The 18556-nt window shown below is 37.6% G+C and overlaps 1 protein-coding gene across 1 annotated transcript in view; it reads left to right on the top strand.

The window, feature by feature from the left end:
- The first annotated feature begins 2045 nt into the window (after window positions 1–2045).
- LOC108298196 (protein O-mannosyl-transferase TMTC1) overlaps window positions 2046–18556 on the top strand; it is a 92174-nt gene continuing 75663 nt past the window's right edge. The window contains exon 1 of the mRNA XM_017520931.2: window positions 2046–2192. Within this exon, the coding sequence (XP_017376420.1) occupies window positions 2185–2192 (8 nt within the window). The 5' untranslated portion in view covers window positions 2046–2184. The remainder of the gene's footprint in view (window positions 2193–18556) is intronic.

The raw sequence follows: 18556 nt of genomic DNA, 5'->3' as shown, positions 1-18556 counted from the left end.
ATACAGTGTTGGTGGAAATGTAAATTAGTTAAGGTACTGCAGAAATAATTTCGGAGATTTTTCAATCAATTAAAAAATAGAACTACCATCTAACCCAGCAATCCTACTACTGAGTGTATGCCCAAAGAAAAATAAATCATTCTACCAAAAAGATACCTGCACTTATGTGTTTATCACAGCACTTTTCACAGTAGCAAAGACATGGAATCAACCTAGATGCTCATCAACAGTGGATTGGATAAAGAAAATACAGTCCATATGTACCATGAAATACTATGCAGCCATAAAAAAGAACAAAATCATGTATTTTGCTGCAACATGGAGGCAATTAAAGGCCATTATACTGAATGAATTAACACAGAAACAGAAAACCAAATACCACATATTCTCACTTATAAGTGGAAGCTAAACACACAGACATGGAGATGGGAACAATAGACGTTGGAGACTCCAAAAGGAGAAAGGGGGAAGGGAGGCAAGGGCTGAAAAACCTCCTGTTGGGTATGGTATTCACTCTCTGAGTGACAGAAACAATAGAAGCCCAAGCCTCAGCACCACACAATATACCCTTGTAGTAAACCTGCACGTGTACCCCTGAATTGAAAATAAAAATTGAAATATAAACAAATAAATTATAGAGTTTAAATTCTCAAACTGAAATATACTTTCTAAACTCAAACTGTGGTATGAATTAGAAAGATAACTTGCAGCTTTTAAATGAAATATATTTGTTCTTTCTTTTTTTTTTACCCTTTATGGTCAGTTTTGGGAGATCATGAGTTGAAGGCTTGTTACATAATCATCTTTGTTTTCTTCCTTTTAATTCTAAAGGATATGGTTCCTTTAGGTCAAAATGAGACCATTACTTACAGACCCATTAATTATATAAGGGCAACTGTCCAAATCATATGGAATCACTCTCAGAAAATGTATTACTCTATATATTTTAGTCAGTAAAACAAAGATTTTAATAAAATCAAGGTGACAAGTATCCCAAGATGTTTAAAATCTTTATACTTTGTGTAAAGATTTTAATCTTTAATCTTTACCCCAATAAAGATTTTATAAAATTTTTATACTTTATACTTTTAAAGTATTTGTAGCTTTTATTAGGAAGTTTTATTTATATTTATGACATTCTTTTACTTATTCTTTTCCAATTATTAAAAGTAATAGACTTTAAATTGTATATAGGAAACATTAAAAGCTGAAATATGGACAGTCTATTTGGTTTTCTTCTTAAACTTAAAAAATACATATTCTTCTGTTTTAAATGTAATTCTCTTCAAATGTGTCCAGACCATAAATACACATGGAAATACAAATGAGTTTTTACAATGTCTTTGCAACATATTATCAGCAATAAACAAGGTTTTTTTCTGTTAATTATGTGACCGAAAAAAACTTTACAAATATATATAATAACAAAGAAGGTTCTTCATCAGTTTCATGAATTATTATAACAATTTTTTATTCAAAAAAATCAATGATGTAAATACCTGCTTGCCAACATAATGAGAGGTGTGAAGGTGTGCTTCAATTCAAACGATCCCTTCTCCATTGGTGTCCCAAATTTTATTAGTATTTGATTTTCTTGATGTTCAACTTTGCTTCTCCTGGTGAATTTTTTAAAGAAAGTACATTATATTTTGGGAAGATATAATTACATTATCTACAGTGCCTTACTGTGTTTGATTTTAGCCAGTTGCTTTGCTCTTTGGAAATGGGATGTCTGGAAAGACAGGGATTCTGAACGGAGCCAGAACCATGAAGCTGGGTTGCTGTAAAGCCAGCGCTGAACAAGGAGCAGCAGTCACTGATCGTATTGTGCCAATATCCATGTATCTGGGTGGCACATGTGTGTAAGGGGTACATGTGTGTGTTTTGACATGCCAGCCACTTTAGCCTGTCAGCTTTCTCTGTTAAATTCAGCACACCAGTCAAAAGATTTATATCGATCTAATTAATTCGTTCCTTCATTGAGAACCTGAAAATGAAGGAGATGGTTAAATGCTGCCTGAAGTAGAATTAAACAGAATTTAATTTATCCTTCACTGTTGTGTGTTTCAGAGACTGGAGCACAAGGAGGTTTTAGTTGGCTTGTTGTTCCTGGTGTTCCCGTTCATTCCAGCCAGCAACCTCTTCTTCAGGGTGGGTTTTGTGGTGGCGGAGAGAGTCCTTTACATGCCTAGGTAACTATTGCATATGTTTTCTCCTGTGAGACCTGCCCTCTGTTACCAGCATTAATAGTTCCAGAGAGACAGTCTTTTGTGTGTAGACCACTAGATCCTCATGGGACAAGGGAGGTTATTACCTCAGCTTTAAAAACAGCTACACAGAAGGTTGGATGAAAGCAGGTGTGCACACATGTACTCTTGTTTACAGTGGTTTAACCTCAGTAGCAAATTTTATACTTTAAATGTGAAATATCGACTTGAGTATATTCAGGATTTTAGTAGTGATTATTTATCACTACATCTATGTCTACATGTGTTTTATTAAACATAATTAGAATACTTTTCTAGAAATAGTTTTTGACTTGCATAAAAGTATTATGTTCAGTAGCATGATTGTAATTAACTTCTTTCACTCTTTTTTCTTCACTTTAAAAATGGAAGCAATCTCGAGAAAATTTATCCTTGAGAAAAGAAAAAATGATTTAAAAATTAGAGAGGACATTCAAATGTGTGTGATTACATGGTGCCACTTAGCTCTGAATGTTTGCCCTGTGCTGAGGCTTGTCCGTTCTCGTCTTACTTGAATGTGTTTGTTCCAAGGCCACTTTTCTTTTCTGATGCTTGAAAATGTCACTGAATCAGGAGACCAAGCCTTGGTTCTGCCATTTATTGGTTGGATGACCTTGAACAAGACACAAAGCTTTTTTTGCGCCCAGATTTTCTCATTTTTATAATAGGCGTTTTAGTAAACTTGCTAAAATTAACATTTTGGATTATCATACTGCCTTTTAGACAAGTTCATTCTTCTTCTGTAAGTATGAACCTTCCTAAAAGGCAGTATCATAAACCAAAACGTTATGAGGAAATGAGTATTTTTTATGATATTATACTAGAAATTTTAAAACCCATTTATTTAGAAATGAATTTCATAATCATTGATTCCTTCAAAACAAGTACCTAACAGCTTTCTTAAGAATTTGCAGTGTGTGGTTTTGACTTGTTTAAGGGGAAAGCAGCCCTTAATTTGTTTACTGTGTCTTCAGCACAATTTGAGAAGGAGATGAGTGCTTGATGAATCCTATTCAATAAGAACAAAAATACAACATGATTCTTTATATTCTACATGGTTTACGATGGGAGTCTTGTGAAGACTTGCCAATAATAAGGAATATACCTGTAGTATAGAAGGCCAAAAAGTAGCATCAATCTGTATTCAGGATATGTTTTTGCTTAGACCAGTTGAATATGTCTTAGCTTTTCCTTGCAGTATTGGTGATTCCAAATGGAATCATTCTTCATTTGATATTCATAGAGCCCCTCTGGCATAAATGCTCTATTAAAATCTAAAGCTACAAAAATTAGTGAATCTCAGTGTCTGCGCTCAATGAGTTAACTGCAGATTAACAAAATTGAATCTCTCATATTAAGCATTTAATAGGCCCTAATATTTTATAAATACTATTGTATTATAATCATTAATGCTATTTTATCATTAATTGCATTAAAACTTTTGTTGCATTTTTTATTATATTTCAGTCACTATGCTAAGTACGTTCTAATTCACATTGTAGTAGTGGGTCACAGCCTACCCTGAAGCAGAGGGCCTGCATTCAAATTCTGAATTAAATATGATCGTGATTCCTCTCTCAGCTGTATAAAATGGGGATAGTAATAGCACCCAACTCGATGACATATTGTGATCATTAAATGAAATAATTATAGGACCAGTAGTGATGGCTCATGCCCCAGCACTTTGGGAGGCTGAGGAAGGTAGATTATTTGAGCCCAGGAGTTTGAGACCAACCTGGGCAACATGGTGAGACCCTGTCTCTACAAAAAACACAAAAAATTAGCCAGGCATGGTGGCATGCACCTGTGGTCCTAGCTATTCAGGAGACTAAGGTGGGGATCTCTTGACCCCACAAGATTGAGGATGCAGTGAGCCACGATCATGCCACTGCACTCCAGCCTAGGCGACTGAGCCAGACATTGTCTCAGAAAAAATAAATTTAAAAAAATGAGATCATTATATTATAAAACTTAGTGTTTTGTATTATATATGGTCAATAAATACTAAGTATTTTTATTCTTGATATCAGTTCCCTGAGGTAGCTGACAACATTATTGCCATTTTACAAAATTAAACTTGGGCTCTGAGAGGTTAGTTAAGTTGCCCCAGCTGGTATAGCTGGTGAGTGGCAGAGCTGGAATACAGATCCCTGTCTTCTACAGACTTCTTACCTGCCAGGCTATATTGCTTCCCTGATAGGAATATCTTAATATTCTTCTCAATTACAAAATAAGAAGAAAACCTAAACGTAGTAAAGGACTTTTATCTAAAATAATGTGTTAATCAAGCTTCAATACTTCCAAGGGCCCTAAATCTAGTTCCGCAGGGGCTTGGGGTTCTGGGTGACGAAGATTTGCAAGCTCAGCAAACTAACGTCCAGTTTAGATACAGGAGAATAATTTGTGAGGAAATAAAGGCAGAGTAAAGGGCTGGAATTTTTACCTAGAGGTTAAAATTGGATTCTTCTGGAAGAGACCTTAGGTAAATGTTATGGAAACTCATAGTATTGTCACCAACCCTTTGTGGGGTATTTTATTGTAAGGGATTCCTCTTGTGCAGGTAGATATGTCCTGCAACCCCCAGGATCATGCCAGCTCCAGCTCTTCCCAGGATGCCATATCTTAAATAGACCTTTCTATGACCCAATTTTATTTTTTCCTAGGAAAAAAAAATACCCTTTTTCCTCTAGGAATAAGCTGATTTGGGTTAAAATAAAAGTGCTGACTACAAAGAAAGCATCAATATTACCAACAGCAAGTGCCTGCCTCATGGAACCAATCTCGGTTTTGCTTTGTTTGCCAGATTCAGAAAGAGGCATCCAAAATAAATTTCAGTAAACTAGCCTTCATTAAAAAGATGACTGTCCTTTTTTTCCCCAAGTTTCTACATCTATGCCTTACAGCATTGTCGCTAAGTCATCTTTTTCTGAGTGTTTCTCTTTACTGACTAGTGAATACTGGACTAACACATATCATCACTGTGCCCAGCCAAGCTACTTTCCCCCTCCAGAGCTGCCATCTCAGCAGATGCCAGAGTCACCCAAGCAGAGGGTGGAGGTGATTTCCTACCCTAGAGGTGGTCCAGAGGCTGATGAAAGGGTTAGATCGCTCAGCCAGGTTCACAGTCCTGACCTCATTTGAGAGTTAAATTAGATTTGGGGAAACTGACACAGGAGGAAGCTTAGGAATATTTGAATGGGACGCTGTACCTCTAATGAATCCAGCTTTCTTTACAGTCATCATTGTAACTAAAACTGAAAGGGAGCTGTGTTTCTTATGGCCCTGGATTCTACTGGTATCTAAAATTGTACAAGTGAGGTGGTCCAGGCTGAGTTGGAAATTAAAGTCTGGTTAAGGAAACTTCTGTGTTGTGGCTTTAGAGAGTCTCTTATGACTTCATCAAAGCCATTTTATAAATATAAAGTTTTCTTTGAAAATGGGGGACTAGAAAAAGATTTTTACCTACCAGTGATGTGCTACGCCGTCTCAATGAGAATGGCAAACAATTGAGTTAAGAGCTTCTAAAGTCTTCCCCAGAGCCATGGAGGAGTTTGGAGATGCTGCAGGCATCCCAGGAATATCTCAGAGCACTGGATAATGCCTGTTCCATTTAATAAACCTACATATACGCTTTGAGAATGGTAAGAATGTGTTCCAAATCTTTTTTTTTTAACCCAGGAATTATATCTTCATGAATCTCCTTCCATCCTAACCTTGACAAGAAACAGCCATTTCCCACAGCATTTGTATCCAGGCTCTTTGAGGGAATATATATATGTTTGTGTATATATATGTATATACATATTAGAAATGAAACATATATATATATATATATATGTTTCCAAGACATTTACTATTCACCTTTAAGGGCTTAACAGACACAAGCATTCATCTTTTGTAACTAACAGAGTTTGGTAATATTAAGGGCAGTATTCCAGTCCAATAATTAACTGTTCAAACTTCTCTGTACTTTATACCCTTTATATATATATATATATATATATATATATATATATATATATATATTTGAAATATATATATAATTTGAAATATATATATATGTATATTTATGGTGTACTCAATGACATCCTGAAAATACAGATCATCACTTTTATGCAAAAGCTCTGTGTTGTCTCAGAATCTTTAGTGAACAATAAGAAAATGAAGTCAAAACTCAATTGGTAATCTTTCTGAAGAATGTGAATTTCCTACTCATCAAATGTTTGTTTCAAGCTATTGTGAAGCCAAATCCTAGCTTTAGATGTTCACACATGAATTTCACAGAAGTCATGTCCAGCCTCACTGAAGCCTGGGTGAGTCTCTTCAATCCCAGGGGGCTGATTTGGCCATTTCACAAGAAATGGGCAGGATAAGTCAGATCAACAGTGCTCTCTTATCCTCTGCCTTTATGCCTAACAATGAAAAAGCCACTTAAATCTTCTGGCTTATGTTCCTCCATCCTAACCCAGAAAAGGTATGAAATATTACCTTCTTCTCATTTGCACTTTGAAATGTGTGGATAAAAGAGACAGAAATAGACTGTCTGCTTAGCACTGCATTGCTTTAGGGTCAGAGTTTACCACCAAAAGAAACTGGAATAATCTTTTCTTCTGATGACAAAGCCAGTTTTGCGTATCTCCTTTTTGAAAAGGCAAGAGAGTTTGGGGCTGAAATCATTCTTTTATAGAAATTTTGATCTTTTATTTTTTCTCAACAGAAGTATACAATTTCATGGCTATCTTTTTGTATTTTATAAAAACTACATTAAATTGCTACAATGAACTGAAATTTCTTAGAATTGATGAAGCAGAAGTAGTTGATGATAGCTCTCAAATAAAGTTACAGAAAGTGACTGAATATTCATTCCCAGGCTGGATTAAGGATGATTTATTCATTTCAGTGCCAAAGAGCAAATTCCTGTGCTACTTTAGGAAAACTTGAATGAACAGAGAGAGGAAAAGAATGAATGGGAATAAGTGAAGGCAGAAACAGTATTTTGGGATACAGCTGACCAAGAATGACTGAGAAAGAAATAAAAAACTTCCACATTGGAAAGGAAGAAGTTCAATTATACTTGTTTACAGACAATAAATATACAATTATTAAACTTATATACATAGGAAACCCTGAAAACTGCATCGAAAAACAGAACTAATAAATGAATTCATTAAAGTTGCAGGATACAAAATTAACATACAAAAGTCAGTAGCTACTCTATACTAACAAAAAACTGTCTAAAAAAGAAAACAGTCCCATTTGCAATAGCTACAAAAAAAAATAGTAATAAATTTAACCACAGAAGTAAAAGAGCTCTACACTGAAAGCTATAAAACATCAATGAAAGAAACTGAAGAAATAACATTTGATGAAAAAATTCTGTGAGAAATAAAATTTTTTTGAAAAATAATATTCAATGAAAGAAAAAAACTGGAAAGATATCCTGTGTTCATGGATTGAAATTCTCATAGTACAATGCAGTAGAGGGGCAGAAAAAGCAACATAGGCTTGTCAATGAGCCAGTCAATTAAACTCCTAGGAGAAAGGTTGATGTGCAGTTTTCAGGTAAAAGCTCGATGCACCAGCTTTCTGAGTGTGCTTATGTATAAGTAGACATATATGTTGGCTAAATAACTCAAGTCCCCCCAATTATTCTTTAGTTTCAGCCATGAATCCATTCTTTATGCATTTTTATTATGGTCATCTTAAAACAACATGATTCTCTTTTCATAGCAAGAGATGAAAGGAGAGGGGAAAAGGCAGTGCATTTTTGTACTAGGGAACAGTGACGTGGGAGCACCATGTGATCTAAAGACAAAGAATGAAATAAAACTTAAGATACCATTGGAAGGGAATCTGTAGCAAAATGCAAAGTTTGCGTAATGAAAAGTAAAGAAGTCAGCCAGGTGTGGCGGCTCACACCTGTAATCCCAGCACTTTGGCAGTCTGAGGCGGGTGGATCACTTAAAGTCAGGAGTTCATACCATCTTCTGTCTTCTACCAGCTTGGCCAACATGAAAAACCCTGTCTCTACTAAAAATACAAAAATTACCTGGGCGTGGCGGCACATGCCTATAATCCCAGCTACTTGGGAGATTGAGGCAGGAGAATTGCTTGAACCGGGAGGTGGAGGTGGCAGTGAGCTGAGATAGTGCCATTGCATTCCAGCATGGGCAACAGAATGAGACTCCATCTCAAAAAAAAAAAAGAAATGGAAAGGAAACTAAGAAAGTCCTTTTTTAAAATCTCAGTGAAGTACTCGAATGCTCTTAAATATGGTATCTTCCACGTTACTCACCACAATGTAAAAAAAGGCTGAGTCTGTCAAATTTATGCTATCCCTCCCCATGCCTCCAGTCTTCAGTGGGACAAGGCCTTAGTGTCAAAAAGTCAAAGACTCTCTGCTGGTTTATTAACCTATACAGGGGTTCAAAAGTTGACTAAAGTTCTGCTTCAGAATACTATAGGATAAGACTAGAAAGATTTTAACTTGAATGTGTGTGTGCCCTTTCTCTTGCTGTGGCAGCATCGACTGCTCCGTCCAGCGATTTGGGACCTGAAGACAGAAGATGGCGTGAGAGCTAGGAGTTAAGTCTTGTCCAGAGAGGGCTGCTCTTGAGGGCAGCGCCCAGGAAGGGAGGGACCTGGGGCTGCACCAGACTGGTGATCAGTCATCAAGGACTGTGAAGCAGTGCTATGGAAAGGTTGTGACCAGGAAGGGAAGCAGGAGGACTTTGCTGAGGAGCTTTACTAAATGTTTAATAAAAGCAGAGATTGTAGATCACAGACAAATATAATATTAGAACAGAACAATGGTTAGAATGAAGTGAGCAGAGAGTAGGTCAAGGTGCCTATGGACTGAAGATGTGTTCAGCCAGTGTGTTGTGCTCAATCAGTTGTTCTGGGCCAAAGGTACAAAGTGCAGAGACGTTTGAACAGTTCATTATTGGACTGGAATTCTGCCCTTAATATTACCAAACTCTGTTAGTTACAAAAGATGAATGTTTGTGTCTGCTAAGCCCTTAAATATGAATAGCAAATGTCTTGGAAATCAGGATTTGAAAGTAAAATTTTCTATAACGTAGAATTTAGATTCAGATGAGACGAAATACAATAATATATGTGAGAAATCTTGTAAGCTATGCCAAGTAATTAATTGCAAGTCATGATTTCAATCTACCCTGTACAAATGAGGATATTGGGTGAATCAAAGTCAAAGGAAATCAAAGAAACATAAGTATAGGCCTCTCTTTTCCGCCTGTAGTTCTACAAACCTCTTTATTTCTTTCCTAAACTTATGTGTTCAAAAGTGAGCAACTTGAAAGTGAACAAACCTAGCACTTAGTAAGTTAGCATTCTGCAACACCATATTAAAGGAGGTTGTGACATGTGCCTCTGTGGGTGGAAGAGAGAGACTCAATTGCAGATGCCACACACCCAGTGCCCTACAAAGTGGGCCGTGACTTTGCAGGAATGTGGGTGGACGTAAGTGTTGCCATTTTAGCCTCTTGTTCATCAAGGTCCTTTGTTGTTATTGATGAATTTCTTTCTTTCCTTTTCTCTTAATAATGTTTGAGAATACATCTCAAACCAAAGACTCCTTATGCAGATTTTAGTAATGTTAACAAATTCTACTTACTCTTTTAGCAAACTTCTTTGTCTTGCTCTCATCAGGGTTAGGGCCAGCATTTTTATATGTCTGTGTTTTCTCATAATACTCAGCATGATAGATGTTGGTTACAGAAAGTATTGTGGGGAGTTAAAGAACAATGGACACATGATGAGGCCTGTGTCTATGTGGTCAGGTCTGTATTCATTCATGAGAACAGAGGAGAGGACGGCAACAAATAGTAGATTACCCAGTATGCCTTTGCTTCCAAAGTGAAGATGCTGGACTCTCAAATATACTTGAATGTGGAAGAAGAAATGTTAGAGCTCAGATTTTCTAGATGAGCAGAGAAAGTGGTTTTTCTAATTTTTTAGAGGCAGTTTTCGAGTCACTTAGCTTTGGCCAAAGGTCTTGCAAGCCTAGATAAAAAATTTATTAACAGTTGAGACTACTCGAACCAGGCTAGGGGGAAAGAAGCCAGTCCTAGAGTAAAGCCACCATCAAGGGGAAACAGCCAGGCCCTGAGTATGGACAGTTTTGGTGACAAACAGTCATGGGTCTTATTGTCTTCAAGCCCAACTTGGATTGATTGACGTTTAAGTTCACAGTTGTTTCCATGTTAGTTTCTGATACTTTCAACCACAGTGGTTCAACTATGCTTATGAAGCTGCTCCTTCTATGTTTTAGTTGCTTAGGGTTCAGAAATGAATAAAATGTTATTCTGTCCTAAAAACAACCTGCTTGAACTTCCAAACAGTTAATAATTTTATTTCTTATCAGGGTTGAATGCAAAAGCTTCCCCATTATATATTAGTTCACCAAAGAGATTACATTTTACATTATCTTCACTTTCACAAAAGTATACATTGCAGAATAGAGAGAGGTTTGAAATGGTTGTAAGGGAAGATTTGCTTAAGCACTTGTTTGTGTCCTTGGTATATGAATGAACCTTAACATAAATATGTGACTACAATATTTCACATACTGCCAGTGTATCTTTCCTTCTGCAATATTCTGTTCTATGAAAATGATATTTGAATCAAACCTTTTTAAGAAAACTTGATCTTAAAAAAACTTATAATTAGTTATTTAGAGTCAATCTGGACTTTGATAAACTGAGTTTTCTTGAGGTGTTATTTATAGATCTAATCACGTGTTTTATTAACATGGAACTGATAGAGTAGTATACTGAAAGCACACGTAAACACAAAAACACTCCATTTGAGGGCATTGATATCTTTAACTTCACCTTTAATTTATAGAACATATTCACATAAATTATTTCATTTATTCCACACAACAACTCTTTGATATAGGTGTGGCAGATAATACTAAGCCTTTGTAATATAAACCACAAAGGCTCCATGAGAGATTCTCCTGTGGCCACAGAAGTCATGAATGGTAGAAAAGAGCCCATCTCAACCAACCAAGGGCCAAGATCTCTTGCCCAGTTCCAGACTCTTCAATCTCCAATGAATTCCCAATTCTTTTTTCCTCATTGGAAACTCCAAACATAAAGCCTACAGTAGAACTTCATGTTCTACTGCATGTAATAGAGTCCTTGGGGCCTTAGGAAGTTACTATATTTATAGTAACCTGGTAGAAACATGTCTGTTTCTATCTGGAATACATACAAACGTTGCACACTTCCTGTTTCTTACTCTATTTTGCAGAAAAATAATTGCCTAACAGTAATATTATTATAGTATAATAAGTTTAATATTATAAAGTGTTGTTTTGTGTGTATTAGGCATGGAGCACTGCAAACAATTGTTATTCCCCCTTACAATATAAACAAATTAAGAATTAGAGAACTTAATTTGTAGGATCAAACAACAGTGTCAAGGCAGATATGCAAACTGAGGCTTTTCTGATGCCAGAGCCCTGCCTTATTTACTACTAGACGTTTCATAAATTTTGGAGCTGGTGGGTGGACTGTGAGGCTGAGAAAAGTGAAAGAGAATTAGGTAAGTTCTCAGAAGGTGAAAGCATTGGCATTTTTCTCCCAGTTGTGCCACAGACATGCTGGGAAAAAAAAAAAAAAAAAAAAAACAGAAGAAATCTATCTATCTCATGGAGATCTGTATATGAAGACTCTTTTCATACTTAACCCAGGATCTCAATACCTAGCATGGGAGACTAGGGAAATACACAGAAATGTCTTTGGGGATTCTTTTCTTGGAATATGAATAGATTCTCACGTCCAAATATATTCATTCTTCTGGAAATTTCCCCAATCATTGAGTGTTTGAGGCGAAGAATGAGGGGGAAAGTGGGAGCCCTAATCAGATTGGAATGAAACTAATTAGGAGTAGGTTTCACTTAGACTCTCTGAAATTGGGAATTCTTTAAAAGAGTATAATGGTAAGATTGCCTCTGTCTTGTATTAGTAATGCTAGTTATGGCTATTCTTAGTGGGTTATTATAGCTTGTGGACAAATTAAAAGGTAGAGTTTCAGTTCCACTTAATAGCAAAAAGATACTCTTTGTTACTTATAATTAAACAGGAAATGAAGCCATAGCAAATATCATAAAATGTCTGGGCCAGAGGTAGAAACCTGTCATTTTTCCACCTCTGTGAATTCTGCTGTAAACATGAATGGGCAGTGTTGTTGTTGCTTTTTATTTAATCACTTAAAAGCTTCTGGGTGAGTTTCAGGAAAGTACATTTGTACTAACTATTAGGCAATGATGTGCTGCTAACAAAGTTCCCAAATAACATATTTAAAGCATTTGTTTTTCTATTGGGAAAGGACAAACATTGGCGGTTTCCATTTTCTGTTAAATTCTCTTTGAATGTGCATCATAAAAGCAGAAGGAGAGATGCAAGTGTTTTTGGTTGTTTCAGTGCCGCATGCCTAGCAGCTTGTCAATAAAATCAAAATTGGAGATACCACCAGCCTGTGAAGGAGAGAGGTGTCTTTGTATGTCAGATCGCTGCATTCTCAAACGTGCTTTGAAAATGCGTCTTAGTACTGAGCTAAACCACACAGTCAGCAGCCTGAGTTCAGCTTTGGGCTCTCCAGGTTATGATTTTGTGAAGTGTCAGTGTTTGTACTGGCTCTTTTGTGTGTGGTGTGATGGTCTCTGATCAGCATCCCAGAACCTCCTTCACCAGACTGACCAGAGCAAGCTGGACTCTGGTTTCATCTCCCCAAAGGCTAGAAAAGCGTGTCATTTCTCACTGGCTTGACTTCCCACTTTCAAAAAGAGGTGTTGTCCTGCCCCTAGTGATGGAGAGAGTGTTTCTCTTCCCTGCTGCTGAGATCTGCATTCAAGCAGATGTTGAAAAGATGAAGTTTCATAGCGGAGAAACATCTTGATCTCTCTGATATTTGTGTCAGATTTTTAAGAATGTGATACTCTCGAAGAAATTTGCAAACCTAAGTAGAGATTATTTTATATGGCTTAACATTTCTTTAAACCATATGTCAATATTAGGGTATTTGATTTAAAAACTTTCTGTGTTACTTGATATGGGTGCTGACTGAAAAAGAATGTGTTCTCCTTCATTCTGGTTATAGCAAGGATCTACAAACTATTGTCAACCTAAGAGGAAGAAGCTGAGGCAAAATGAGCAGAGTTTATTTGGGCCAAGGCTGTGGATCCCAACCCAGCAGAATAGATTCAAGTTGCCCTGAATTTACACACTCCAATTAGAAGCAGTTACAAGTGGATTTTTAAAGGCAAAAGGGGGGACAGGGAGTGCGCTGATACAAAGTTCTTTGTCAGGAATTGTCATTGATTTACAATGAATAACATTGATTAGTGATTGGCTATCCATTGTTAAGCTGTAAGGTGGGGGTTATAGTATCTTGTGTGATGTTATTAGGTTACTTTATAGCAACTTGTGACAATAACAAGCAGATTCAAAAGATGAATACATAGCTCAAAGAGGGAAATAGGATGTGATTGCAGTCTCATTTTAATGCCTCTCTGGGCCTGATAATTAAAAGGACTTCATTCCTCAGATTAAAGAGTTTTATTTTGTTTTTTTCTTACAAGATATGGCACATGAGCCCAATGTGGTCTACTGCCTGTTTTTATAGGTAAATTTTACTGGTACACATTCATGCTCATTTGTTTACATGGTGTGGATGGCTGTTTTCCTGCTACAAAGACAGAGTTGAATACTAACAACAAAGACTGAATAGGCTGAAAAGCCTGAATTATTACTGTCTGGCCCTTGACAGAAAAAGTTTGCCAAGGCCTAAATTATAGCATGTTGCAGATATTAGGAGACTGGAGAGACTAATGGGTAAAACGGAAGGATTTTATTTAGATACATCAATTTAGTGGATTCGCATTTGAAAACCGAGCAAATGACAAAGAAAATAGGGTACCTTTTATACACCTAGGATAATGCAGCAGCAAACATGTTTACAGAAGCCAGAACAAAGAACAGTTAATTAATTTGTAACATGTTTTGTGATGTTGAAAAGTAACATCTTGAGAAACACACTCCAGAGTTTTTATCTGCTCTGTGACCTTGCAGCAGGTCAGCAAGAAAAACAGGAATTTTTAGATGCCTGGGAACTTTGCTAAGAATGTGGAGAGGATAGATGAGGGTTACATGGTTTGCAGGAAGGCAGTTTAATATTTTGCCTTAAACAGAGCTGGGAAGGAATTATTTTAAACAGCGCACAACACAGCAAAATTTACTTTATTATATAGCAACTATAGTTATAAGAGTTTGTTTTACTATTATTACTATTATTTAATTTTCTTCTTCAAGCACAGCATTAGGGCACCAAGCCTCCAGATCTGACCCTATTCCTAGCTTCTGGGGCTGTGGGCAAGTTACTCAACTCTTTTAAGCTTTAGTTTTCTCATTTACAAAATGGAGGATACTGAGGATTAAAATTTTTAATTAGATAAAATATTTAAAACCAGTACCATCCTTGCCCCATGGCCTGAAGATATTGTGGACAGGCCCATACAAAGCATTTAGCAAAGTGCCTACCACAACAGGAAGCGGTCACTAGACACACAAACATATAATGCAGCTGAATATTTGCATTGCTAGCTTCATTATTCTTCTGCCACTTTGTGGCCATTGCTGTGAAGTTGTTGTAATCCCCGTGTTCTCCTTCCACTTTGTTATAAGTAAAATTTCAATGCCACAAAAGAAATAGCACTTGAAGATAAATCCTCTCAGCAAGGCAGTTTACTGCTATAGAAGGGTGTGGCTCATGGATAGAGCAATCGTGGCCGCACGCCTGGACAAGCAAGGAGGAGGTACTTGTGTCTGATGGGGGTCATCCCTACTGCTGTATTTTTCCCCGATTGGCTAGAGTTAGACCGCATAAGCTAGTCTAATCTCGATTGGTCCAAGCTGGAATGGTAGAGTGGGTGTTTTGGTGGGGAGGATGATTATGGGCAGGTCAGAGCAGGTAGTCAGGCCTTTAACCTAGGTCAAAGAAGGTGACTGGAGCAGGTGACTGGGATGAGTCAGGATGGAACCAGGGGCTGGGGGAACAGATGTGAACTACCGATTAGAACTGGTGGAGAAGGTTGTTTATTGGAATTACAAGGAAGTTAAACTTTAAAATAAAGGATTAAATAATAAAAGAGCTGAACATACTGACATACTGATTCTTTGAAGGTAAACTTGGGATTCATTATAAAACCTTTGTTCTGCCAGATGGTAGCTCTGTTCCTATAAGGAGGCAAAAAATGACTATTGAGATGTCATGAATGCAGTAGTCAGGAAGAAAGTAGGTGATATTGTGTGATGAGGTGTTAGGAACCAGGAATCAGCTAGCCAAGTCAAATCCCCTGCAGAAGGACAGCACATGGAGTGTGGGCTCTGGAATCTGAAATTCCTGGGTTTGTATCTTTGCCCTATTATTTACTAGATGGGTGACCTGTAAACCAAAAAGTATCTGAGCCAGGTCTCAATCAATTTAGAGGTTTATTTTGCCAAGATTAAGGACATGCCTGGAAGAAAGGAACATGGAATCACAGAAACAATCTGCAGCCTGTGCCTTTCTCCAAAGATGATTTTGAGTTTGTTAGTATTTAAAGGGGAAAAAATAGGTTGGAGGGGAAAGTGGGACTGTATGGTCACATGACTGAATCCACATGTTGGCAGAGAAATGAAGCAGGTAGGGGAATAGTCAATTATGTATTCTTCCCATGCTCAGTACATCAGCACTTTACATAAGATAGGGTGAACCTAGAGTAGCTGTGTGTGGAGATAGTAAAGCTTTTATCTGTAGCTAACTGCTTAGGAACAAAAGGAAAGGTAGTTTCTTGCATGATTCAACTTTCAACTTAATTTTTTTTTTCCTTTTGGCATAGTGAATTGAGGTCCCAAGACCTAACACTATCATAGACTTAAATCAGCAAGTCAGTTAACGTTCCTTTTCTTTAGTGTTTTCATGGGTTAAACATTAATAAAGGTGATCCATAGGGTTTTAAGGATGTACTGAAATCAAATATATAAAGTGTTTGTCACAGAAGACAGGCCCCACAAATGTTAGCTGTTAGTGGTGTTGCTGTGTGTAGGCAGGAGTGGGGAGAGAGCTGGCATTGGAGATGTGGGTATTGGTGTGCCACATTCCCTATGCATTTCAGGTCTTCTTCAAATGTCAGTGAAGACTTCTGTGACCGCCCACATTAAAATCTCAACCTCCTCCTTCCCTTGATTTTTCTCCATGTAACATATCACCGTGTACATGCCCTATTTTTTTTTTACTTAGTTGCTAGCTATCATTCCCCACCCATGTGCATTCTGCAAGGATAAGGATTATTGTCTCTTTTGTTCACTGATATGTTCTTGATATCTGTAACAGCGTTAGGTACACAGTAAAATGTTTGTTAAATTTGATAAATGAAAGAACAGAGCCCAGAGGGCTTCATGGAGTGCCCTGCTCGGTTTGGGTTGGGAGCATCTGGGGTTAGAGGAACAGGGGGCAAGCAGCTCATGAACTTGACTAGCCATTGTAGTCAGGCAAGTAAATGACACCAGCAAGGTCAGTTGTACAATATAAATAAGATTTACAGAAAAGCTCCATGCCTCCAACTGTCATTGAACAAGAGAGTTGTGGAAGTGAGAATAGGTTTTTGGTTTGGGTTTTTGCTCTTACATTAGAGACTCTGTTCTGACAAATGCAAGGCTCTTGCAAGATATCTGTAGCAATCAAATCCAATGCTTGTGGTAAGGGGAACATGGGTCTCCTTAGCTCAAATCATCCTCCTCAATGGGGAGTAGGATGTTGACTCTCTTTGGACAGACAGTGAACCCTAAACTTGATAGAGCTGTGCTAACCAACTTACGGGACTTGAAGAAAGAAATTAGAGTTTCATCTTTATTCCCAGGGTCTCCCAAGTCAGAAACCTCAGATGCTTCTATCTTGTTTTTCTGCTATTGATACAGAGAACAGAAGGTGGAGAAAAAAGTTTTTTAAGGAGGTGTGTTTAGGAATGAGAATATGTAGTTGTTTCTGTTAACTAGAGCAACCTGATTCACTAGACTGGAGTTGTTTGATCGTGGGGCCTGTGTTTTACTATAAATACATGTTTAGTGCCTAGAATATTGCCAGCCACATAAAAGAAAGAATGAATAAATAATAGAACATTTATAGGGCCATATTTACTTGGAGCTGTATTAATACTTCCAATAGTAATAGTTTTAATATAGGATGTCTTTACACAAGCTTGCTTCTTTCTTAAGATAGTCTGTAATAATTTGTAGTTATCATTTTTGGAAAGAATCACACCTGTAATCTCAGTACTTTGGGAGGCCAAGGCAGGTGGATCGCTTTAGCCTAAGAGTTTGAGTCCAGCCTGGGCAATATAGTGAAACCTCATCTCTACAGTAAAATACAAAAATTAGTTGGGTATAAGTTGGCAAATGCCTATATTCCCAACTACTGGGGAGGCTGAGGAGAGAGGATCACTTGATCCCAGAAGGTTGAGGCTGCAGTGAGCCATGATCATGCAGTGAGCCCCCACACATAGCAATAATGGGTACATATATAGAACTAGAAGCTTATATTCTTCTATGTCTAAGTGGCAGGCGGGAAACATCTCTTTGGGCACAGAGATGATGTGAGGGACCATGTAGCACGAAGCCAAAGGCTTTTAGAGACGTAATGCTGATATGCAAAGTGCTACTCAGGTAACACGTGAACCCTGTGTCTACTGGTGAAGCTAGGCGTGTCAATACAGCTTGTCTGCGATGAGCTCCAAGTTGTGAAGTTCAGGAGTCACCCTGTGGGTATATTTTCCAAAGTGTAAGGGCTTCAGCTGGCCCTGGAAACAGAAAACAGTCCTCCTGGGTGACCAGCATTTCTTCCAGGACCTGACACAGAGCTGTCAGACACTGTCCCTACAAAGCTGTGATGTGACCTGCTGGAGCAAGACTCCAGATTTGGACACATGGTGCCAATAGGGTTATACAATGACGGTGACATGAGGAAGTTTGGATCAGAGAATCCATTCAGGACCCGAGGCTTATATGTGGGACTTCTCATGATGCCTGAGCTGCTGAAATCCAGGGCACTTTGAGCCTACAAGATGACTCTATCATTCTCTACACTGAAGAAATAGCAAGAAATATTTCTACAAGAAATAGCAAACATGCTAGTGCAGCGCTTTAGAGAACCAGCACGTTAATGTTGTCCAAGGCAGGGGAGTTTATATTTGTTTCTCTAGCACAGGACAAGCTTTATTTGAAAGTTATATAGGAGATAATGTT

Source organism: Cebus imitator, unplaced genomic scaffold (genome assembly GCF_001604975.1).
Source record: "Cebus imitator isolate Cc_AM_T3 unplaced genomic scaffold, Cebus_imitator-1.0 Scaffold914, whole genome shotgun sequence".
NCBI lineage: Eukaryota > Metazoa > Chordata > Mammalia > Primates > Cebidae > Cebus > Cebus imitator.
The sequence above is the reverse complement of the archived record's forward strand: the minus strand, read 5'-3'. Positions and strand labels throughout refer to the sequence as shown.